This window comes from Caloenas nicobarica, chromosome Z (assembly GCF_036013445.1).
Source record: "Caloenas nicobarica isolate bCalNic1 chromosome Z, bCalNic1.hap1, whole genome shotgun sequence".
NCBI lineage: Eukaryota > Metazoa > Chordata > Aves > Columbiformes > Columbidae > Caloenas > Caloenas nicobarica.
Genome location: NC_088284.1, coordinates 83,093,044 through 83,117,643, shown reverse-complemented (window position 1 = coordinate 83,117,643; position 24,600 = coordinate 83,093,044). Strand labels below are relative to the sequence as shown.

At 41.4% G+C, this 24,600-nt stretch overlaps 1 protein-coding gene across 8 annotated transcripts in view; it reads left to right on the top strand.

The window, feature by feature from the left end:
• The window catches only part of ARB2A (ARB2 cotranscriptional regulator A), a 265,885-nt gene that overhangs the window by 219,175 nt on the left and 22,110 nt on the right, over positions 1-24,600 (top strand). Inside the window, exon 12 of one of the 8 annotated variants that reach the window (XM_065656372.1) lies at positions 17,647-17,725. The exons of 6 other annotated variants lie outside the window; for them this stretch is intronic. In XM_065656372.1, the coding sequence (XP_065512444.1) occupies positions 17,647-17,684 (38 nt within the window). In that variant the 3' untranslated portion in view covers positions 17,685-17,725. Of the gene's footprint in view, positions 1-17,646; positions 17,726-23,769; positions 23,836-24,600 lie in introns of those variants that run through there. One more of the 8 variants, XM_065656371.1, reaches the window with a different exon arrangement.

Sequence of the window (24,600 nt, the reverse complement as noted above, 5' to 3'; positions counted from 1 at the left end):
CACCAGGACTGGTGCCCTTGATGACAAACCTTCTCACCCTTTGGAGGTACCACATCATAGATCCCTTAGGACCTAGGTTGTCTGAAGAAATCCCCCAATTTCTCCATGCTTTGCTTCCCCATCCCCAAAGCAGGGATGCTGCTGATCTCCTGTGGTGGTAAATGTGCTCCAGGTGGTGGGACATTCAGTTTGTATGTCAGCGAAGACGTATGCATACCCAGGACAGAAAGACCCAGGGTGTAGATCTCTTTATTTTAGCTGAGATGTTTGTTTTGGAAGGAGGAACCACATTAGGAAGATGGCTTTAGCAAAGTCTTGGCTGGCTGCTATGAAAACATCAGCTGAAGTTTATTGGATAGTGATAAAAAAGAGAAGAGTGAGATCAAATTCCTGTCGCTGCTGGTAGCAGGAACGCACAAAGTGCAAGGATCCAGAAGGGAAAATACTGCAAAAATACGTCTGGCCCTGCCCGTACTGGTGTTCTACACCTGATGTGTTAGAACTGAAACATCAGAAGTGATCGAAAGTATATTTGAAGATGTATAACCTGTGGCAGACCTTAATATTTACAAATGAGAAACTGAATAAGTATTTACTACTATGATCATTTACGGCAAACAAGTAAACCGCGCGATACCCTTTGAAACAGTAAAATAGAAAAAAATTTAAAAATCTATAATTTTAATCAAAAGTTTGTTTCAGTCATTGAAATTCTGTTATTGCTGCTTACAAACATTAAAGTCAATCAAAACATCAGTAGCCTGCAAGATCAATATTTTTAATATGTTTGCATTGCAGTGCTGCAGATTTTTGGCTAATGGATCTCACCCATATTGATTTCCATGGGAAATGTTAGTCTGATACTGAAATAATTAAAAAAAAAAAAAGCCAGGGATTATTGGTTTGGAATTTTGAAGGAGATAGAAGTATAAAAATTGGTTATTGACTGAATTGCTTGGGGTGAATGAACCTTGGGCACTTGCAATAAACTTGTAGCACAGAGTCATTACCGAATACTACCTTAGTCCCTTAAACCTAAAATCAGTCAATAACCTATTATAACAATGCAAATTGTGGTGAAATAACATAGCGGGTTGCTTTCAAAGCAGCGGGATATTCATAAGCATCTTCATACATATATGGACGGATGGATTAAACCACCTCTGTGACATGCACAACAGCTGATTTTCGAGTTTATTTTCATATATTGAGTTTATGTTGATACTTATGCAAAAGGGTTGATTTGAAGTAATTGTTTAAAATGAGTTTAATGGATCTGCGGCTGTGAAAATGAATAAAAATACAGTAAAATATTATATACAAATGCATAAACAAGTATATTCAATATTGTCCCAGTTCTGGGTTATTTTTTTTTCTATTTATTCTGCATTTGGTGGAGAGGGAAACTACAAGCAGTGATTACCCTGAACCTGCACAGATGTCCCAGGCCCAAACTCTCCCCTCTGTCCTGCCTGGTTCTGCACTTCTTATTCAACCCCTTATTCCATATATATTATGATTTTGCTTACCTAGCATAATTATTATCTTTTTAAGAGACCATTCTCCCTGCACCTGAGAATTGTGCCTCTCTGTTACCTGCTGAGATAAATCAGTTCTCTGTTGCAGAACATACTCTGCATTTCCAGCCAGGGACTGGATGAGTTTACCATGATTAGGGCAGAGCATTAATGGCTAGAATACTAATTTTTATTCACAGTTAAACACCTGAGCAAAGAGTTGCTTTCTGGTTAGTGCTTTAAAAATACCCTGAGGTTCTGTTTTGCTCTGTGCTGGCGACCAGTTGTTCAAGTGCTTCTGCTAAAAGTGAGCACTGCAGTATGCAAGGTATCCAGTGAAATTTATTTTCACCTGAGCTGTATAAATATCTAACAGGTATAAACTAACACAGCAATGGTAACTCAGTTCCTGCGATAGTATGAGAAAAGAGAGATTGTGTTTATGGTTTATTATTACAAAGTCATCTGTGGACATTTTCCCATTATTTTTTTTTTCCCTAATGTGTTACTTTGCTCATACCTGACAGGGAACAAAGTGGACTAAGTGGCAGCACTCTGCTTGGGTCAAAAGATAAGAAAATCTGCCATATGCTGAGCTCAGCAGAAACCTGGTAGAGCCGGGATCAGTAATTGGTGCCTCGGTTTAACTACAGATGTCTGACAATGCGCCGGAGTCTCGATGCACCGGCGCCTTTTGGGAATAACTGCTAATGAAGTCTAAAATTTCTCCATAAAGTTGTTAATAGGAGTCTCGTCGTTGGTGAGGTACCTCTGTAGTTACTCTTCAAATCACGTAGATTCCGGATAATTAACAACCTCCAAATTGCTCGAGCCGCTTATTTAGGAGAGAGAGATGCTGGCAGAAGTGCCCATCCCTGCGACCGCATGGGATCAGGCTTGGGCTGTCTTTGGACCTTCTTAATTTGCCTTGACTGGGATGGATTTCACTTTTCAGGTCTCTTTCACAGTTTTCATCAGTTTTTTAAGTCAATACCAAAACCACGTTTCAGAATAAAGCTTTCCTTATTTTCCCGTTCCACATCCCAGAAGCGCTGGCGTGTCTCTTGTTCATTTTTGAAAGACGCAGTAGAAAGATGAGGAAAATTTCCTTAAGACGAAGACATAAGGGAAGATAAAATCTTCATTTGTAAAAATCACTTTTTGTCACAGCCCTAAACTTTTTAAAGTAAGTAATAAAAAATAACATTTTACCATTCTTCTCCATCAGAAGCAGAAACTAAATACGTGCAGGCAGGGGTAGTGAAAAGTGACATGAGATCTCCTCCACTCTGGTACTTTAAATTTCATCTTTTCTTAATGAGGAAAAGAAAAATATTTTGAAAGGAAGTAAAAATAGTAATGTGTTCCCCTCCATTTGTTTTTGCTGTTTTTCCAACCCTTTCCAATTCAGAACAGAGAGAAATGTAAAAGTCTGAGCTTTAGGACATTTCTTGACATGAGCCAACTAAACCAACCAAGAAATCCAACAATGCTGCATGGTTTTTTTCCAAAATCTGTGTAAAAAAGACCAATTTTTGTGAACTTTAGGAGTTGTATTTAAAAAAAAAAAAAAAAAAAAAAAGAAGTGAGACCATAGGAAAAGTTTAAAAGAGCCAGAAAAAAGGAGAATAAAATATTCCTGGTGGTTACAAGTCATCTTCACAAGTGAAGTAGGAAGGAAAAGAAATATCGGTAGGTGTGGTAAAGGTATTGTAGCAGGTTTATGTCTGGATATGGAAACCAGCGGTGACTTGACATGATGTGACTTCTAGCAGAGACAGAGATTTTTTTTCCCATAAAATGATGCCAGCATGGGTTTTTTCCCATGCATGCACTGTTTTTCTATCCACTCCCACCTGGTCCCCTCGGGGTGGTGACACCAGCGGGACAGGGACATCCCTGAGTGTTTGTAGAGACATTTGCCATTAAAAACAGTTTTGTGTGCTGACTCTGGCACCTGGTACAAGTTCATTGTCCTTACAGTAGTGAAACAGCTACAGTTGTTCTCTTAATCTTCCTCTGCAAAGTGAAAGTAATGCCTTTTTGTAATAATTGGGGTTTGGTTTTGTTTTATTTTATTTAAATATTTTTTGAGCTGATCGCACTGTGTTTCAGAGCAAATAACTGAGGCAGTCATCGTTTTGCTGGGAAATGTCCATAACAGAGGCAGGGGCTGAGCATCATTGCTGGAGGTCTCCGGGATGAGGTTTTGCACCCCAAAAAAAGCTTCCTGGGATCAGCTGTAACTCTGACAACCTCGGGAACCCAATTTACAGCCGTGTCCTTTGGCTTCTGCGGACTCCTGTGTTTTACATCCTTTGCTCAGCCTCCACACGAGATGGTCCAGGAGATGATTTTGCTCAGGTTTCTGTGCTGGGGGATTTTTCCATGGCTGAGTCAGAGGCATTAAGCACTTTTGCATCACTTTGGCATCTTTTTATTCAAAATAAAGGAGCCAGAGTGGAAAACGAGCTCTGCCCTGGGAAGGCGATTGTGAACTGGGTTTAAACACAAGCAAGATGTTGGGGAAGTGATGGGAATAACATGGCCCTGCATCCCGGAGTGGTGGGGTAGCCTGGCCAGAGAGCCCTAAACACAGGGAATAACAGCTCCAAACTGAGAATGTAACCTCTAAATGGAGTAAATTATCAGGCTTCAGCTGTATAACTTGCACTGACTTTAGTGGGCATTTTGGGGCTAAACCTTTGAGCAATGCCTTACAGATTTAGGAGGTATTTTCTTTGAACTGTTAAGAACATCACTTTTTTTTTTGCCTTTGTTTTCCGAATTCTGTGATCAAATGCAGAACTGGTCATAATAAAGGAGGTTGTTCTGGTAAACTCGTGGTTCAGTCACAAAGATAATACAGGATGCAGTGACTTAGAAAAGGCAAAATGAAAAAGCATGTAGAACTCCTAAAACATACAGGGTTTTTTCAGACGAGCAAAACTTGGTTCTTTTTTTCCCAGAGTAGAAGTATGTTCCTCAGCATGTTTTGAAATAAGTATCTTAAATCTGTAATCTGACTGTATATACTACAGAAAAATCCCTCTACTCAAGTGCACTGCGTGTATTTTCGCATGCACACGAATGTTGAATGGGAGCTGGCATGTCGCAGCATCGAAGCCTTTTTGCCTCGTGCTTGCAATGTCTATATTATTCATCATGGAGAAGCTGCATGGGTTATTCTTGGAAGGCGACCTCACCTAGTACAGAAAAATGGCGTTGGATACCTCGTAAATGCATTATAAAGCCCTGCAGCAACCTGTTTTGTCTTCTTAAGTACAGGGTTTGGACACATTAAATGTTCACGTGGCCCCAGCTCAAGAAAGTACTTGGAGTGTGATGCCACGGGACACTGGGCACCATCACGTCTTACTGAATTTAACACAGATCAGGGATGTACAGCGTCCTGCAGGACTGGTGCCTCGTTCATATATACTGAATTTAGTGCATGCTGAAGTCGTGCGGGGAATTTAAGTGAAATTTTCAAAACTGTAGGCTTCAATGAGGTTTATACTTTTGTATGTGCCCGATGCTAAATTCTGAATATAATTGCTAATTTCCTGTTGTGTGATACACTGTTACATCTGTAATCAAGTCTTCCAGACAGGTAGTTTACATGCACCTGAAGAAGATAATTTTACAATAGGGAAGCTGTGTCAATTCAGTGAATATTACTATTTCTAGTGTAGTAAAATAGAGAAAAAGTAGCAGCTCCATGACAGATGGGCAGTCCTATCATCCTACCCAACAGTCAGTGTTCTACTTTAAGCCAAAAATGTCTGGAAGAGTATAGGTATGGTATTTAATCGAGTACAACTTACTGAACTTGTAAAGTTTTGGCAAGTTAACATCTCCTTTTATAAAGTAAATTAGCAATAGCGTGCAGCGATTGTACAGCAGCATACTGTTGCAAAAACACCTCCCGAGCACGGGTGCTGGAATTGCATCACCATCTCACTCCTCTTTTTTCCACCCGTAATTCCTCCCTTCTGTCGTAATGGGGGAGAAATTGATGCCAAATGTGTTTTTCTGACCCTCTACTCCATACATGTTAGCACCTAACCTTAAGCAATGTTTCTACAGTCTCGCCTGTATTTACAGTAATTATATGCATAATGTAGCATATTATTGTCTGGACTTCCTGTTTGATCAGTACAGAGCTTCTTACAAGTGCAGCTGAAAAGGGCAAACAAAATTAAAGCTTTATATACCAAAACAAGTTTGATTTGCTAAGCTCCCAGCATTCCAAAGTACACAGATTTGTTCCACCAAGTTTTGCGATGGCTTGCAGATGGGCAATGATTAATCAGAGAGCTAACTGTGAAGTAGTTTGCAATTAAACTGGAAAGCTCTGAAGCATGCTAATTGAATCAGAAAATTAGAGACACTGAGCAGTAATTGGCTATTTCTCATGCAGCAGGTGCCAGGCCACTCATCTGTGGAACAAGGTATTTAAGGCACATTAGCACTAGTAAAAATACTTCTTGATATGGAACAGTTAGATTTTCTGCTCATTTTCACCACGGATGTCAAAACACACAGCTGTGATGTCTGGTGCCCACAGCTCGTGTTGCACGAGTTTGAGCGTGGTCGTTATGAACCTACAGATGTGCAACGTCCAAGACCAGGTTGGCGTGCCTAGGTGACTTCCTAGTCCTCACAGACAGGCAAATCACTCCTTTTTTCTTGCTTTTTTTAAGGTAGATATGGCATGGTGTTGTTAACTGTAGCAGTTAGCTATCATCATGTGCTAATAACTATTTCCAGGCTGCACCTCGGGGTCCTCCTCCTGAAACCAGGGGTGATGCTCACCTGCTGCCACGGCCCTTGAGGTCTCCCCGTGCAAAAGTGACGTACGAACACCAGATAATAACACCGGCATGAGTTTTCACGACCCATTCTGCTTCTCAGTCCTTGCTGAAAAAGAAAAAGAGGCTTCTTTCTGTGCGTTGCTTATGAATGTGGAGATTAGTGGAGTGTGGATTACTGAGGTTCTGCGAATTGCATTAATGAGGCACCATCACTTTTGTTGTGTTTTTCTGCAGATTTTAAAAAAAAAATGTAAGTTTCTAGTTGCATATTAGTTGAGGGCATCAACAGTACAAATCTAATACTGCTGTGAGCTTAGGAGATGCATAAAGCCAATTCATATCATGTCTCAGCATGAGTTTATATCTTCTAATTAGTACCACCATTTTATAGAGAGCACATGCAATGAAAGTTTGTTTGCCGTGCCAACAGGGACCGGAGCACATACAGTAGTTTTGCTATAGCAGAGTGATGGTGCTCTATGCGCACAAACGACTTGTAGCCTGAGCAGTAGGTAACCAGAAAAGAGTGGGATTTAATAAGTGAAACGGTGGAGAGTTTTTACAGAGACATAACCATTTTCAAATTAAGACTGGGTGGGGCGGGTAATTTCTAATTAGAGCTTGGTGTGCTTATTAGTGAATTTAAAAAAAAAAAAGTATTAAAATACAAATGCACTGCATCATATTACTCTGAGTATCAAGAAGCAGAATATTACAATATTCAAATGCTAATCATATCACTTAGCAGATGACTGCAGAAAGTAGTGTATTTGAACTGAGACATAAATTATAAATTGTAAACAGTGCATAGGGGATATGTTATAACTGTATCTCATTTAAATTAAGGCAGGGAGTTTTCTCTGAAGCAGATTATGTGCCTTCATTAAGTTTTAAAGTCCCCTCTATAATGTTTTATTAAGATCACTTGGCACAGCGTTTCCCAAACTGGATGTTAGCAATATGTACTGGTGGAGGCGGTTCAGGTGCATCGCCGCACTCCGTGGCTTTAAATGCTGTTCACACACTTCCCAACCAAGTGCTAACACACGTACGCCAGCGACTTTTTCATCTAATACCCCTCCCCAAAAATCCCGATGCCTTTGCTTTCTTTACTTGAAAGTGGCTCCAAAACATTTACATGATCAATGTTCGTTGCTGGAGGGATGAAGTTTGCTCTTCCATGGACAAGTGAGAACATATTGATCATTTTATTCTATTTGCTATTTCTAAATTCAATATACCTCTGGAGTCGATAAGCGAGATCGAGAGCATATTCTTTTTTCTGTGTGTGTGCTGCTTGTAGCTTGTTCTCAAGATCCAAGATACATTTTTGATTAATCACGAATGCTCTGGGGTCATGGAGAGCAAATGTGTTTGTGGAGTGTCAGCTGATGCTGTCAGATAAATGTCTTAAGCTTAGCCAGGGTTCATGCCCCAGCTTTAGGCTGTGCCAAATGTCTCCCCTTGTTGAGGCAGATAACAGCTACACTGGAGGCGACCGAGCTGTTTGTTCACGGAAAGGGCTGACCTTGCCATATGGGGCTACGGTCAGGTGGAAAAAAAAAACCAAACCACACCGGCAATGTTTTAATTGAAACTTTTAACAATCTTAACTTTGTGCGTTTTCCCCGTCTTGGATGCAAATGATTTTTGCTGACTTGGGTCTACTCAGCATCTCTGGTGGCCACCTGGCCACCACAGTCGCCTCCTCTGATAACCTCCCTGTTTTCTGAGGGACTTCTGACAAGGTATTTTTACATGGGGCACCAAGAGGGGAGAAGCCCTGGGAGCAAAAATAAACATTTTTATGAACAGCCGCAACCCGAGTTCGCGTTTCGGGAGTCTCCCCTAATCTGGAGCTGGTGGCCCGGGGAAGGGGGAAGCGTGGGAGGGATGCTCATCATCGTCCATGACAGGTATTTAACATCACCTTCAGCTCATCCAGACTGGTTAGTCCTGTACAACTAGTCGTCTTGAAGAGATAAGGAGCAGCGACACAATTGCGGAGCCAACACCTGGAGAGCACGTTGCACCAAGGCTGGTTTGTAGCGCCGAAGGCGAAAAGATGCATCATATGGCGGCGCATAAATAAGTGAAAAATCCCAGGGCTACTTGCAGGCATTTGTTATAAAACCACCTCGAGTCGGTGCTTTCTCTCCTTCCCATCTCCCCAAAACACGTGTTTGTTCTTTGCTCGGAAAATTATGCCCCACTTTTTCTTCCTTCTCAAGAAGTTCATACTGTCATGGGTAAATCATCAGGGCTAATTAGACGCAATAATGCTCAAAAAAAATTTAAAAAAAAAAAAAAAAGATATAACACATCTGTCATGAACTCCCACCAGATCTCTTGGAAATGAGACATTTTTAATATTTTATGCTGAACACAAAATATCTTGAGGAAGTGGTTTTATATTCTGTGTATGAAAACAAAACCTTCAGTGTCAAACAAGTAATACTGTCTAAGCAGCCCCTTAAATGCTGTTATTCCAAATCTCTCTGCTCCTAAAATACAAATTTCATTTTAATAAAATGTACTCTATATTAAAAAAAAGTTGCAGGGAATAATGAAGAAAGTGCAATATATGTCTGAAATTTTATTTGAAGCCCGGAGTGCAGCCTGATACAGGAACAGACATGACCGTTTTTACAGTGAGACAGAGAATTTTTTTTTAATGAGATGTTTTCAGTTAACATCTAAATCAAATTAAATGTAAATATTTTGCACTTTAAGCTAATTTTAACTAAACCTCTAGCTGCTTTTGTCCTAAAACAAAACAAAACAAAACAAAACAAACTTTGTCTTCCTTCCAACAATATTTAATAGAACGGTTTGAATCATGTTCTCCCACTCTATGTTATTAACAGTTAAATGTTTTTGTTTTGCATAACCTGTCTGCCATGTGTACAGGGGGGAGAGATGATGCATATGATAGACACATATTTGAATACTTTTAATGGCTAAAAGTTGAGCAAATCCCTATTTTGTGTTTATTCTTGGTGGCAGGTCACAGATTAATAAAAATACTTACCTGAGTGACAGCAAAATGCACTTAATCAAATTCCATGAATCCCAGTAAAGTTCCAAATCACTCATTTAAATACCCAGCCTGAGACATGTTCTTTAAATAGATCAGTAATCCTTATTAAAAAGAGAAACATATCCGGCTTGGCACATCTGCAAGTATTTCCATGTGATGACCGTGTTATTCCTGACGTGCAAAAATACATCTCTTCTCCAACACGGTGTTTGCATACACCATTTCTGCAGCTTTTTTCCCCTATATGTTTTCAGCTCCACTACATCTTTTAAATTGAAGGCGCCCCATGTGACAAAGGAGCTCGACGCTTCCGTTCTGCAGATGGAGGAAGAGTCTGAGCATCCTGAGCAGGTTGTGGTAACTTCAGTGGTAAGGGGGTTTCTCCACACTGTCAGGTCGTGGTGGTCATCTGTGTCAGCTTTTGGGGAAAATATATGTATTCATATCATATACATATTTATTTATATAATATTTATATATTTTTAATTATATATCTGACTGCCCTCAGGCTCAGTTCAGCTGGAAAGGCAGGGTAGGAAGGGTGAAGGAAGAAATAAAATTATCGATGGAATTAAATCAAAGAAACAACAGAAGTCCTTATCAGCAAATTTATCAGTACAGTTGCGCTAAAGGTCTCCTGCAAACAGTTTATTGACCCAAGTTACCCCTTCCAGGGGACTCAGCGCTACTTGGGATATTAAATGTTTGGATCAGCCCACCCAAATTGTGAATTATGTTCTGCTTTGTTGTTTATTCCTGGTCCTGTCTTTTTTTCCTTCTGGTTTGCAAATCATCTAACAGAGTGTGAATTCCTTCAGCAGCTGCTGAATCAGACCACAGCCAGATACGACTAGGAGAGATGATGTTGATATTTAAATGGTTTAGGCAGTCTTCAACCATGAGTGAATTCCTCACCGATGTGAACAGGTTCGTTCAGCCCCAGAAGGCCACTCGAAATAGCTTTTCGCCCCATTTCAGGTTCATCTGATGAGCGGTTGCATTAATGGGGTTGACCCATGAGTTGGGTTCTGCAGCACATTTCCGGCCTGGGAGCTCTGGTTACTTGTGTGTATGTTCTTGCTTTTACATATGATTGTCTTTTTATTTGGGGACTATCTGATCAGAGAAGTTGCTGCGTTTCACAGGTAGCATTTAGCTGCCCAGTTTTTTGACGATGTTAATTCAGGTCTCATTGCCTTTGTGTCTTGAAGTTCATGGTCTCATTGCCTTTGTGTCTTGAAGTTCATGGTCTCATTCCCTTGCAAACAGAGTTAATTCAGTCCACTGCTGACTTTTAATTAGACAGAGAGAGAAGGTAAGACTACAGAATATGACTTTAGTGTGTCCTCCATAGGGTTGTCGGGCATTGGAACAGGCTGCCCAGGGCAGTGGTGGAGTCACCATCCCTGGAGGGGTTTAAAAGGCATTTAGATGAGGTTCTTAGGGACATGGTTTAGTGCTAGAGTTAGGTTAGAGCTGGACTCGATGATCTTGAGGGTGTCTTCCAACTGAAATGATTCTATGATTCTATACATGGAAATCAGTATTTGTTTGTGGTTTAGGGCCTCTGTAGGGGCAAGAGATATTTGCTTTGCTACAACTAGACTCTGTGAGAAAGGTTGGCCCTCTCCTAGCTACAAAAAAAACTTAATAAAACTAATGAGGGAACTTGGAAAATGAGTTAGGACATGGCTGTCCTCAAAAGTACCTGATAAACTTCAGTTGAATCAGGTTTGCAGAGAATGTGTCCGATTTGTTCAGCAGAAAGGCGAGGGACCTCTTGTCTTCACACCAGGGCTCTCTGAGGAAGACTCTGCTTTTCTGAAGAAGGAGAAAAACGAAGGTACAAGCTTCTCTTCAGCTAGTCAAGGCGAGTGGAGACAAAGCAAGAACATATATTGAAAGGGTAGAAAGATAAACCCATATGGATGTGTGCTGAGAGGGGGAACTGACGCTTTGCACTGGGTTTGACCTCTTGGATGTTCACGCCAGGAGGGACAGTCAGTATTTAATCTTTCCTGGTTGTGAACACAAAATGCCAACCCCCTTTTTCTGTCTGTTGTCCGTCTTTGCTGGACACAAGTTCAGAGCTTCTGCAGGTGTCTGCAAAAGGGACATCTTGGCAGGACCGTCAAAGAGTATAAGCCACCAAAACAGGCTTCCACCATCATCAATGATATGTTGATGGTGGAAACCTGGCGACCGTGTTTTCCCAGCACTTCTCAGCTGGTGTGTTATTGGAAACCACTGGATGTTGGTCAGAGTGATGCCTGGTCCACCTTGGCAGTGGTACACGCACTGGGTTTGCCCTGCCCTTGGTGTGGTCCTCTTAACGTGTTTGGCAGCAGAAGTTCTCCTCTGGAAACTGTTTCGGTGTGTCCTGTGAGGCTGCTTTTTCCAGCCAGTGTGCTTAGCTGTGACCTCTCTTCATCAGATGCCTTCTGCACTAATTCTGCTTGACATGACAACCAGCCCTGCTCTCTCAACCCAGTTTCTACATGGAAAGATCCTCCTGAATGTGGTAAAGCCACACAGATGAGCTACAGGCAGGTAACTATAGGCACTGTGCAAAGTCCCCTCCCAGATTTTTAAATCTGAAAAATAAGGGCACAAAACCCTGTTCTATGGTGTGACAATGGTTGTCAAAGGGACGAGCAGCCTAATTACTCTGATTCTTTGCAGTCATTTTAGCAAAGGAGAGCTTTATTGAAGACCTTGAAGGAAGTTAACCAAGTCGGTCTGCAGAAGTTTATGAAGAAGATGGCATGAGTCCTTGGAGGACCGTGTAATGAGCTGAGCCAAGTCAGGAGCAAGTTTGAAATGAGATGGGTCGCTTAGTCATCAAGCAGGATGGTCACGTATGTCCGTGTTAGTAAATTAGAAGTCCCTAAGAGTAGTCCCGAGTGATGAAACGCAGCTGCCTGTGCTTTCGTGCTCCTCACGCAGTTGCTGGTCACCTTTGCCCATGCCAAGTGATGCTCTCCAGGCACGGTTCTGGAGCGGGGGTTTCCCTGGGGCCGTTCCCAGAGGCAGCTGGATGTCATCACCCTGTCTTGGAGTTGGGGAGAGTTTAGTTTAAGAAGGACAGACATGGGCCATGCAGTGCCAGCTGGATGTGGTGCCCAGCAGTGTTCCTGGTTATGTTTAATTTATCAGCATGGATGAAGCCTGTGGGCTCTGAAAGTGGAAACAACTGCCTTACATTAGACACAATCAAGAAAGTGGAGCCAGTGAAAGATGCAAAGAGTGCATGGTCGAAGCTGTAAAATACAAGAAAAGATCTTTATGGTAACATTTGAGAGGAGTGTCTGCAGGGAAGGGGTTCATTGGCAGGACCAGAGAAGAAGGCAATGTAGTGACCATGATCGGGTGGGTGAACCTGGGTAGCAGTGCTGGCTTTAGCAAACTGGGTGAGAATGGTTTTAGGGATGGTGCACAAGATTTACCAGGGCCTGTTGCGATACGACAAGGGGTGATGGTTTTAAACTAAAGGAGGGAGATTCCAGCTGGACATGAGGGAGAAATTGTTGGCCCTGAGGGTGGTGAGAGCCTGTCCCAGGTTGGCCAGAGAGGTGGTGGATGAACCATCCCTGGAGACATCCCAGGCCAGGCTGGACGGGGCTCTGAGCAACCTGAGCTGGTGAAGATGTCCCTGCTCATGAGTGAGCTGGGAAGGTCCCTTCAACCCAAACTATTCCATGATTCTGTGATTTTCACAACAGCCAATGTCAGCCAAGCGTCAGTCCTGGAAAATACAGAGAGAGCAGGAGACTTCATGTCAATGAGGAAAAAACTGTGGTTTATATTGGACTTTTACCTTTGTTTTCAATGTCCATTAAAGACATACATCTAGTGACATAAAGGCAACTCTTTCAAAGCTGAATTTCTTATTATGATTATGTAAATGCTGCAAGTTGATTAAGTCTTTGTAGTTATGTTTTGGCTCATAGCAACATCTTTATCAGCAGCATAATTCATACAGTAGCAGTTAGTATGACACTAGAGAGAAGTATCAGTTTATTTCTTAGAGCTAATTGGCTTCACTACGTAGTTCAAAAATCACTGGCATCTAGTCAAACCCTACTCAAAGAAAATGCAACACAGTAATAAACTCAGATATTATGTTAGCTGTATCGCTATTAAATTTAAATGAACACATATCCCACCTATTTCATTATTTTAAAGCTGTGTATCACAATGTAAATACTAAAACAGTCAGATTCAGTAGGTCTGTTATGTCTATCAGGTACCTGGCTGTCACTCTATGACTTCTTTTGGAAATGCAAAATCAATTTCTATAACCATATTTTTACTCTTGTATATTTTAGGAGGGAAAGGCATGTAGTGTAAGCATTCTCACTAATGAACGTGTTTTGGAGGAGGTTAAACAAAAGATAGGCTGGATGTAACCTGAATAAAAAAGGTGTAATTGTGGAGAATAGGAAATTTACTTGGGGCATAAAGAAGGAAAACATCAGTTTTTATTTCACATTTCGGTTTCAGTTTTAGAGAAGGCAAAGACATGGCATCAGTCACACCAGTGTTGTTTCTTCTTTTTTTCTTCTTTTTCTTTTCTTTTTCTTTTCCCTTTTTCTTTTTCTTTTTATTTTGCTTTTCCTTTTTCCTTTCTTTTCCTCTTTGTCCTTCTTTTTCTCTTCTTTTTTCAGTGTAGTTTTACACAGCTGTGCTTTATTATGTATTCATTTAGTGCCTACAGTTATTAAGAGCTGCCAGGAGGATGGACAGTGGTGGCAGTTTCACCCCCACCTTCCTAATCTATCCTGGCCCTTCTGAGCAAATGTTAGCACAAGTGGCAGAAGTGGGGACACGAGAGTGATGGATGGGGCTTAGGGAAGCAGGATCAGTGGCAGGGTGGAAAACAAGGCCCAGGAAAGGAAAATGTGTCTCTCTGAAATACTTCATCAGCTGCCAGCAAGAGCTTGCTGCCTCCAAAAAGCCTTTTTCGGGCTCCCTTAAGGAGAGAACCAGTGGAGGGGCCTCATCTGCTGATGCTAAGACATGTGTGTGCTGATTTTTCACTGATTCCAGTCTGCTTCATCCTTCCCATGTTAAGACTGCAGAGAAAACTCTCAGCAGCAGAGTATGTTGCACGTTGTACATATGCTGCAATGCACAGAAACTCACGTTTTCAAAAAACAAACACTTGAAAAATGCTAAGCCTACCAATAAAACACCTTCCTTTGTTTTATAGCTGTGTGATGCTTGCAGTGGCTTAAACTACAGAAATTCCCCTGACCTCTTGGCTGCTGAGAGCAGTGCTGTACCCTGCTTCACCTCCCTTACCCGTGGTGAAGAAAGTAGGAATGGTGCCTACGGACTGATAAAAGTTTCTCTTGGTACTGAGATATGGGCTGAAAGCAAGCACTGCCTTATCTTCACAGCGGACTTTTCACGTTGTAAAATTTTAGGCTCATTTTCATCCATGACTGAAGTTCGCAGATTATTTTATCAGTGCCTGTGCCCGGCCTCTTGCAAGCCCGAAACAACCCACGTACCTTTTCAAAAGGCAGCTGCAGGCAAGTGGAAATGAGACCCGAGGCACTGCGAGGTTCACACCTTATTAAAATGTAGGCTGAATTCCTTAGAGACGCCCGCTCAGGTATCTTGTATAATCTTCTATCAGGATTGTATCTCCGCTTCAGTTTGTATGACATTACCTGTTTTGAATAGGACAAAGGCTCAGTGCTGCTGTCAGCCCTGTTTCAAGCTCAGTATTCATCTGCTCCTTTGTGGGTGCCTTTTTTTTTTATTATCGGGCGTCCAGAAGAGCATCTCTCTGTCGACCCGACGCGCCGCTCTTTGGCTCGTGCGATTTCTGGGGAGACAAGCTCAGACCTGGACGCTTTTCCTCTCCATGGCAGAGAAAAGGGATGTGTCTCTGGTGCCTGTTCTGCAGCGAGAAAGTTGATTCATGTGTAAATTGCCGGTTGCCCTTTATTTGCTCGGTCCATGGAGAGTACACACGCAGATAAAAGGCTCGGTGGGTCAGGGCTGAGTACGTGCCAGTTTCTCCCGTGGCCGCGGTGGTGGAGTTGGGGTTGTTGTCAAAGATTATCAGACAGGCTCTGATGTCTTATCATTATTTACTCGCGGTGTAGCACATAAAAATAAAATTCGGCACACGGGAGGTTTTTGCGGCGTTTCAGATGAGCACATATCACAGCTGCACGGCGTCGTTACCATCAGCCTTCGGTACCTGGAGTTTTGTACATCTGTCTCTATACTGAAATGCTTTGCTTTAAATACCTGTTAAACTTAAAATATGCTCCAGGCTTCTCCAGCCCTCTGCAGGAAAAAAAAAAAAGGAGGGGGGATGGGGATTATATGGGCAAAATCACTTCTAAGATCTTGTATAAAAGTGTCAGAGGGAGGATTGCACTAGTTTTGCACTGAAACCCCTTTCAGAGTTTGATTTTGCGTGCTTGTAATTCCCAGTCACGGCACTGAACGGCTCTCAAATTCTTCCAACACCCTGTGTTGTGTCTCGTTTAATAACATAGTTATAATATATTTGTCTACTTTACAACTATATTTGTATTGGCATATAAAGTGTGCAGCAGCTGGGAGCTGTGTGGGGGTGGCAGAAAGTTATTTGATCTACAAAATCAGTTACCTGTCACTCAGTTGCCTTTCACTGAAACATAATAAAGAATCATTATGGGCCTATTAGCAGTGCTGATGTAAATGCATTTTATGTGCCATTTTCAGATCAACAGTTACCCACACAAAAGTAAAGTTGTTAAGTACAACCTCCTTTGTTTAAGAAGCCAAATCATAAATCAGGCAGGATATTAAGCTTATGAAATGTAAATTCAAGACCCCCAGGGTTTGATCTACCAGGTCAGCTTCAGCTTCAGCATCAGGGACTATCCCTCCTTTCAATAACCAGTAGACAAAGTCATCTCTGCTAACATATTTCTTTCTACTTCTGTAACAGTGTTATGAATGCTTCTTAAAAGGCTTTGGGGGGGAAAGCAAGCTTTTTAATATATTTTAAAAACATGAAATTAAATGTCTCAGACTGGATTAGGGAAGGGAGGGTATAACTTGTTGCACATGGGTTTTATATCTCCCATGAGAATTCTTTTCTTTTTCATTGTTATTAATGATATCACATTTTTTGTGTATAATATTGATGCTGTTGAAATCACTTAACGGCTTTATTTGCCAGAGAGAACCTGTCTAAAAAAAAGAAAGTTGTTAACGCTAATATTTTGAAATTCACCTCACATCCCTTGTTACTTGTTCAGTTATTTAAATTCCATTTTGAAAATTCTCACAGTTTCAGAATCTAAGTTTCCTCTTGATCTTATCGATGCAGTTTGAAGCAAGTGTCTTCAAAGCCACCAGTAAGTGCACTTTTTGTCTCTTCATATGCATTAGCAAAGCCCACACTGGGGATAAGGAGAAAATTTGGAAGGTAGTAAAAAGCCAGTTCTTTGCAGTCTCATTTTACCTTCCTTGGTCATTTTACTGATCCATCCCAGCACCCCTGGTCACTGTCACGGGGTTTGGTGATGAAGCTCAAGAAGGAGCACTGCACGCCCTCGCTTGCATTCAGCGTCCGGGAAAGGGAAGGTTTGGTAACTTGGTATAAAAATTTAGTTGGTATAATGCCTAAAATGAGCCACTATGGGGAAATGCCAGGTTACCACCCAGGCAGGAGTTCAGTTCCTGCGTTTGGCACCGTGAGATGGCAGCTAATGACAGTAGTGAAGGCTACAGCTTGAATAAGTCTTGATTTAATTGGATTGATAAAAGCTGTGTTCTTAGCTGCAAGCCTACCTAGCTGTACAGTATCCTTAGTTCTAATATGACATAGCCTTATCAGCATAAAAACACATTTTCCAAAAGGTATGTTGGTAACCCAGTCTTAAAAACACTCAGGAAAGTTAGTAGAGGGATGGGGTTTTTTTCAGTGGTATCAACCTGTTTGTATAGTAACAGAAGTGAAATATTTGGCAGTTCTATATGTATACAAATATGTTTCGGGTATGTAAGTATGGAGCATAGTACACAAATATACCATTTACTTAATATAAGCAACAACATTCTGTGGCAATTTTCCTAAGAATATATTTTATACATCTGTGAGGATATATATATGATATAATTATATGACAAATAAAAATATTTGAAGGTAGTGAACAGATTTGTTTATGTGCATAGTCATTTACTTACAGGATAGCTGATCTCAAATGTGGAATTCTTATTTATGTTGTGCCATAAACATGCATTCATTTATGTGCAGGACCATACATAACAACAAGGAGCAAATATCAGTGCTAAAAACAAATCTTTACTTCAGAGAACTTAAGTCCGTGGCATATGTAAGTCCTGTGTGTTAAATTACAGTACAGATTGAATTAATATTGCAGTGCAGTTAACTAGGGGTGTGACTTAATTTTGAGTGGATTTCTGCATTGTCTTTATCTTAAAGACAAAGACAAGTAAGTCTTGTGTCTGGTATAAACTTAAAAGCAGATTTTTGGGTGTTTTTAGCATACATTTGCTCATGAGGAGTGTATATGCAGTTGCATGCCTGGTTTGTGTTCACAGGCGTTGTGATTTATGAGCACAAATAAGTAAATATGCTACAAATTATGTATGCACTTAAACTGCATGACATTTAAAAATTTGCATGCTATTTGCATGACATTTAAAATCTGATCCCACTGGAGCAGGCCCTGCTACCCAGTGGAGAGAAACAAGCCAGGGAGGTCGTGGAGCTAAAATGACCTTTGGCAACTTTCCCCATTAAGGATGGGACTATTGCAAAAGAGGAAATAATGGCTGCACACAATTTTGCGCTTTCCGTTATGTATCATTAATTAACAGCAAACAAGTCCAGTGCAGTTTTAGATCTGAGCTATTACTTCTAAGCAGCCACATTTCACATTTGTGCAGCTTAATGGCACAAAGAAAGTTTCGTTGTTTGTTATTATTTAGTGGAGGCATAAAAACAACAGCAAAACTAATGTAATGTCACAAAGTCAGTGTAACAGTAATTCTTGTAGCCACGCATCTCACTGTTTTCTGGATTACTTTGCAAATAATAAATCAAATTCCTCCTCAAGGTGACATGTCAGTAATTTCAAATTTGATTAGCTTTATATGAAGGATGTTGATACGTTCCTACATGAACTAATCTTTGATAGCTCAGCAGACTGACAACCTTAACACTTGTAATGCCCCTTTGTGACAGTGTGGCACACTGAAATAACGTTAAGCTACTTAAATCTATAAAACCGTGGGGATTCTGGTTGGGGTAAGGCTCAGCAAGCTTGACTTTGGCCTGTTCCTCCTAAGAGGATCTGGGACATGGAATAACTGTTCAAGAATTTTGCTGCTTTTATTTTTAATGTCGTAAATGAAAACAGATAGGACTGAAGGGGAATATCCACATCATCCAGTACCATGCCCCATAATTTCAGGCTTCCAGGTGAAGAAGATAAATCCCAAGGAATCCATAGGATATTAGATCCCCATGGCTTTAGAGTTGTGAACGGTGCCACATGTAAAGGAAGGCAAAATGCAATGTTTTTAAGCATCGCTACCTGGTGTAGAGTATTTCTGTGTTGCTGGAGCTCTGTGAAAGTGCCAGCTTTTTGTCATTTCGTAGTTAAAACTTGTTACAAATTCATGGCTCAAACATCCCTCTTAGCAAAAGTGCCAGAGAAGAACAGATTTATGTTGCCACTTATGTAATGATTTATCTTTATTTTCCTTGAAGAGGCTACAGTGAGGGGCTACATGGATTGCAAAGCTGGCGATTTTATTAAATGAAACAATTTTCCAGTATTTAAAGAGTCCAAAGCCAAATTCTTTTAGTCTTGTTTTTATTCTGGCTTTAGATTTTTCACACTCTTATTCACACACTTTATCCACATTAAGTAAAAATTAGTCTTATATCAGCATATGTGTCATGAACCCATTAAAGAAAACTCACTGTTACCTGAGAAGCCTGCCAAGTAGTCTGTTATGCTTAATGATATTACTCCAAATTTGGGGGAAGATGTTTTGAAGGGAAAGAACATGCAAAACCCCAAAACATCAGTAAAGCCCACTGACCATTGCTCAACAAACTAATTCGTGTCTTGTGCACGTTTGTCTTTCTATAATGGGTTAGATGTTCAGTTTCTAGCTTTAGAGAGTTAAGTTTATGCGATAATAAATAAGAGAGAAATGTTTGTGGAAGTGCCCAGTTTGCATTCAAGACAACAGGAATAGAAGAGTTCTTGTCCTGAAAAGCTGACGAATAATCAGTGAGTTTTTACCAAATACTTGAGAGACTGATATATACCAAGGCACTATCTGTTAGGGCATATGCATATATGCCCATGGTAGGAGAGACAGAATTTTCCTTCCCTGGTGTCTCGTGAAATCAAAAGGGCACAGATAGATGCATGGGTCAAAAGTCTCAGCTGGAATAAATCGAGGTGCTATAATGTTATGCCAATTCATAGCCACTAAGAATTGGGATTTTGGCATTAGCAATTTTGTACTTCAGATTGGCTGTATTTAAAAGATATTGGCCATAAAACATGTATAGAAGTGTGCAACGTGTGTAGTGATATCTAAATGGCAGTATGATGCATGAGCGGTGTAATTGTAACAAATATGCTGCTAAACATGGATGTTTGTACAGGTGGTTGCCTCTTTGGGCAGATTAATGCTTTCGTAATTTGACTGGCTTGTTACTTATTTTGCGTATTAGTTACCCGTTTTTGGAACTGAGCCTTTTATGACTTGACTGGACTCAGCAGATTTTCTGTATTTGAAATTGATCAATTAAATTGTTGTTTGGGGGTAATTGATTCTGTTTGTTGCGGAGTGGCCTGTGGCTATGTCGCCCTTCCTTTTTATCTCATTCAAAGAAAACTATCACATTAGCACAGAAATGTGTGTGCTAACAGCTGAAGCAAGGAAAAGAAACAGCACGTGGTTGTCATTCTGAAAGAAGTAGCTCGTTACACGTCATGGCATCATGCATCACACAAAATAAAAATATAGGCGCGGTGTTCTTTCCTATAGGATTATTATTAAAGCGGCCATTGCTGTGTTTGTGTTGCTTGTACGATTCTTCATACTAGTTTTTTGCTTGTTCATTTTCTTTTTTCACTGTTCTGTTAACCAAATACCAAATAATAAGTAACTGTTAACTAAAGCCATGGCAGCAAACTTCAGAGATGGGTCTACAGCTGCATGTGATGCGATTACAGAATAATATTGCCTTTAGTGACCAGCCGTTCTTAGCTCCAACAATCTACGAGGTGCTCAAAGTTTTAATTGATCAGTGTTGCCCACTACTCTATACAGTGATAGACCAGCCAAAGCTCATGCTAGAGCAAATAATGACAAAGTACAAACATTTTGTGTTTCATGTTTTTGTGCTTCTATGTATGTTGTGTCCTTCAAGGGCAATTCGTCCCCCCCACGCACTGGGGAGGCCAAACCTTAAATCCTGGGGTCGGTTTTGGGCCCCTCACACCAAGAAAGCCCTTGAGGTGCTGGAGCGAGTTCAGAGAAGGGAACGGAGCTGGTGAGGGGCTGGAGCACAAGTGTGATGGGAGCGGCTGAGGGACCTGGGGGGTTCAGCCCGGAGAACAGGAGCTGAGGGGAGACCTTCTGATCTCTGAACTGCCTGAAAGGAGCTTGGAGCCAGGGGGGTCGGGCTCTGCTCCCAAGGAACAAGCGCCAGGACCAGAGGAAACGGCCTCAAGTTGCACCAGGGGAGGCCGAGGTTGGATCTTGGGAACAATTTCTTCCCCAAAGGGCTGTCGGGCATTGGAACAGGCTGCCCAGGGCAGTGGTGGAGCCACCATCCCTGGAGGGGTTGAACAGATGGAGACGAGGTTCTCGTGGACATGGGGCAGTGCCGGGGGTGGGGGAACAGTTGGACTTGATCAACTTGAGGGTCTTTTCCAAACAAAGTGATTCTATGATCCTGTTGGTACACACAAAATAATTAAGGGATTTGTGATCTCTTCAAACTACTGCCGATCCTCATCTCATGAAAGAATGAAGTAATAGAAACATAGATTTCAGCTGCCTTGTTGCATGCCTCATTCATCTGTTTTTCTGTAACAAATTATTATTTCTGTATTATCTGTCATTCTTTGTGGCGATCACAACAGCATAATGCAGCTACACTCTCAGGTTGAAATAACAGTTACCAACAGGTAGGTTAAGATAGAAACATGACTCGTAGGTTTGTAAATAGGACTGGCCATTAGAGGCAGTTTTGCTCTTTGGCTACTGGCAAGTTAGGTGGCTTGGAAACTTTGGACGTAAGAAACCACGTCAGTTGTGCCTTTCCACTGGCAAAGGTCAGAGAGCCAGCTCAACTATGGATGATTCAGTGGTAAAAAAATCATTGTTTGCAGCGAGACTCTTGCCTGCAGATGGTCCAATAAACCCTTCTTGGAGCTTGGGAACTCCATAAAGACTTTTTTCCTTTAGTAAGATTAATTCCCTGTTGATGTTCTTTTAAATAGCCATTACTTTTTGCTTCAAATACCTGGAGGTTTTTTTATCCCAACATTTAATTTCATTCACTACCCATGTAATGGCCATATACATTGCATGACATGAGCTTCCCATATCCAAGCTGTACCACATTCTCTATCATTTACTCATTGTACTGCATTATAAATGAAATTTTTTCACGTTCTGCTGCAAAAACCCAATCTCTTTGTACCAGCTCTCTCTACTCCCAGCTAAAAGTGGTGGGTCAGTGGAGGAGCCTGGTGGAAAAATGCACAAGTGACCCTCAAAGGCAGCACAAAACTCTACACAATGTAGACAAAAGCTGTACCAGAACAGCACCAAGTGGCACCGTCTCCTCCCAGTTTCGCCCCTGAGCCATTCTGGCATTTACTCAACTGAGAGTCCTTAACTTCAGTGTGTGTGCTTCAAATATTCTCTTTATGTAGTTTTCTGTGTGTGATTTGTTTTCTTTTGCCACGGTAAGACAAAGCGGGGAGATTTCATCGTGGGATGCTCTGTTGCTGCGGGTCAGTTGCGGAGATAGAAATTTCAGATCTGGAGTCAGGGCTCAGATGCGTGGGCTGGTGAAGTGAGGTAAAGGAGCTGAGGGTGTTGGAGTAGTGGATTGTCACCTTCTCGATGAACCACAGCCAAGGGAGAAGGAAGAACTGACCCGGCCGGTCGGTTTTGTCTTTCCTTGGATGGGATGAGTCCTCCAGAAGGCAGCTCTCACACAGTCCGGAAAGTCGCATTCCCTGTCTCTGCATCCCGAGCTCCCTTTGCAACCAGTTTCCTGCTTCTCCAGTTTTAATGGTCTTACCTTCATCTAGAAACACACCTCTTTGCTCTTCCCATGCCTCATCTTTCGGGTCGGTTTGCACGGTCAATCCCCTCTTGGTCCACACTTCTCACCGGCCCCCAGGACTAGTTCTCCTACCTAATTTCCATTAGGCTGCCTTTTTTTTTCTTTTTTCCCTCTTTCTTACCCTTTTTCCCTGCATTTGGAGCCCAGGACAGCACTTAGTTCTTGTGCCTGATGCCACAATCGCCTGCAGCATCTGGGAGCAGCAGCTGCAAAAAAAAGAAATTTGGCTTAGCCCTGGGTTGGAGCTTGCCCCTTGCAAACAGCATCTTCAGAGGAGTCTTTGGCCAATTCAGCTGCCAAATTCTGGGGAGTCTGTGCCGACCATATGCAAATGACACTTTTCAAAGGCTTGTGACTAGGCAAAAAGCTGGGTGGCTTTTCATGGGAACTGCAAAAGGACAACAGGGACCCTACCTTCCAAATTTCAGACTATTGCTGTGAAGAATAGAGATGCAGGAGCTGCTCAGCAAAATTCTTGTAAGGCTTTCTTTTCTTTTTTTCTTTTTTTTTTGTTTGTTGTTTTTTTCCCCAATAGAGGCAAAATATGTTTTTCCTCAGTCTTATTTCCTGAAGTGACTAAATCCTTTTAGTTGAAACATAAAAAAATAATAATAATCAGCCTGAGGCAGAGACAGAGCATGGGAATTTTCATCCCAAATACTTAGCTTGGCAAAATTTATAAGAAACTGAAAACAAGCCCTTATAAAGGGAACTATTGAGATTCCCCACTACAGAGGACCTACTTGCATTAAACACAAAAGTCAGATAAGAATATCTCCATGACCCATTTGAGATACTAAACCCAATTTTAAAGTATCTTCTTTTCATACTTCATAAATCCACATAAAGCAATGGTTGTCCTAAGGAAGCATTTGGTTTTTAGCACTTCTCAGGCCATACCAAAGCTGTTGCATCTATTTGATTTGCTAAGCATGCCTGTCACAGATTTATTTCATTAGTTTTGTTGGGGTTTTGTTTTTTACTGAATGTCCTTTGTTCTGAAACTTAATTTAAATACAGAAGCCCAGCCCACCCAGCGCTGTGCAAGTTCAGTGGCATGATGCCTACAAGATTCATCTTATAGTAAGTATCTCCTGGGCAGAAAATACAAAAGTAATCACAGATGAGGTAGTTCTTCATTCAGACCAGCGGCAAAAAAAATTCCCCACCTGCACCCTTGTGCTTAGTGTCATGGGGCAAACCCTGATGCTTTCCTCCCCGTCCTTCCCATTGCAGATGCCCAGATGCACAGATCCAAACACGGGACAAATCTTTCCCCAGCTCCACGAAGGAGAGATCCATCCCGGAGCAAACCCTGTATTTACAACATCCTGTCCCTTGGTTCACTCTCCTTCCTCACTCAGGGGCAATCCCATAGGCTTTCGGTGCACCTGAATGCAGACCTGAAAACATCTGAAAACTTGGGAATATTTGCAGTGCGAAACTCCGTTGGAAAGTAACAATCGCAACTACAGAGATACCAGCGCAAGGCGTTCATGTCATTCTGGTGCCGGAGCTGAAAAACATGTCAAAACAGATGGGGATGTTGTTGACTGCGAGTTCTCTGCTTTTTAGTCAGTCATAGATTTTTCTCTTTTCACAACAGACTGGAATTTTTTTTTTCCTTAATTTAATACAGCAATATATTATGGTTATAACATTTAATTTATCCCCAGACTAACAGGGAATGTGCTATATCTGTTCCATCCACAGTGCAAGTTTTCCTCAAGTGCTTATATATGAGCTCCCTTCTAACTTCCCTCTACAGGAGACTGAGTTTTTATATTAACTTGTTGCAGGATCTTTTATGAGCAGTGACTGTCATGCTGTGCTTGTCTGTGCATTTGTGCA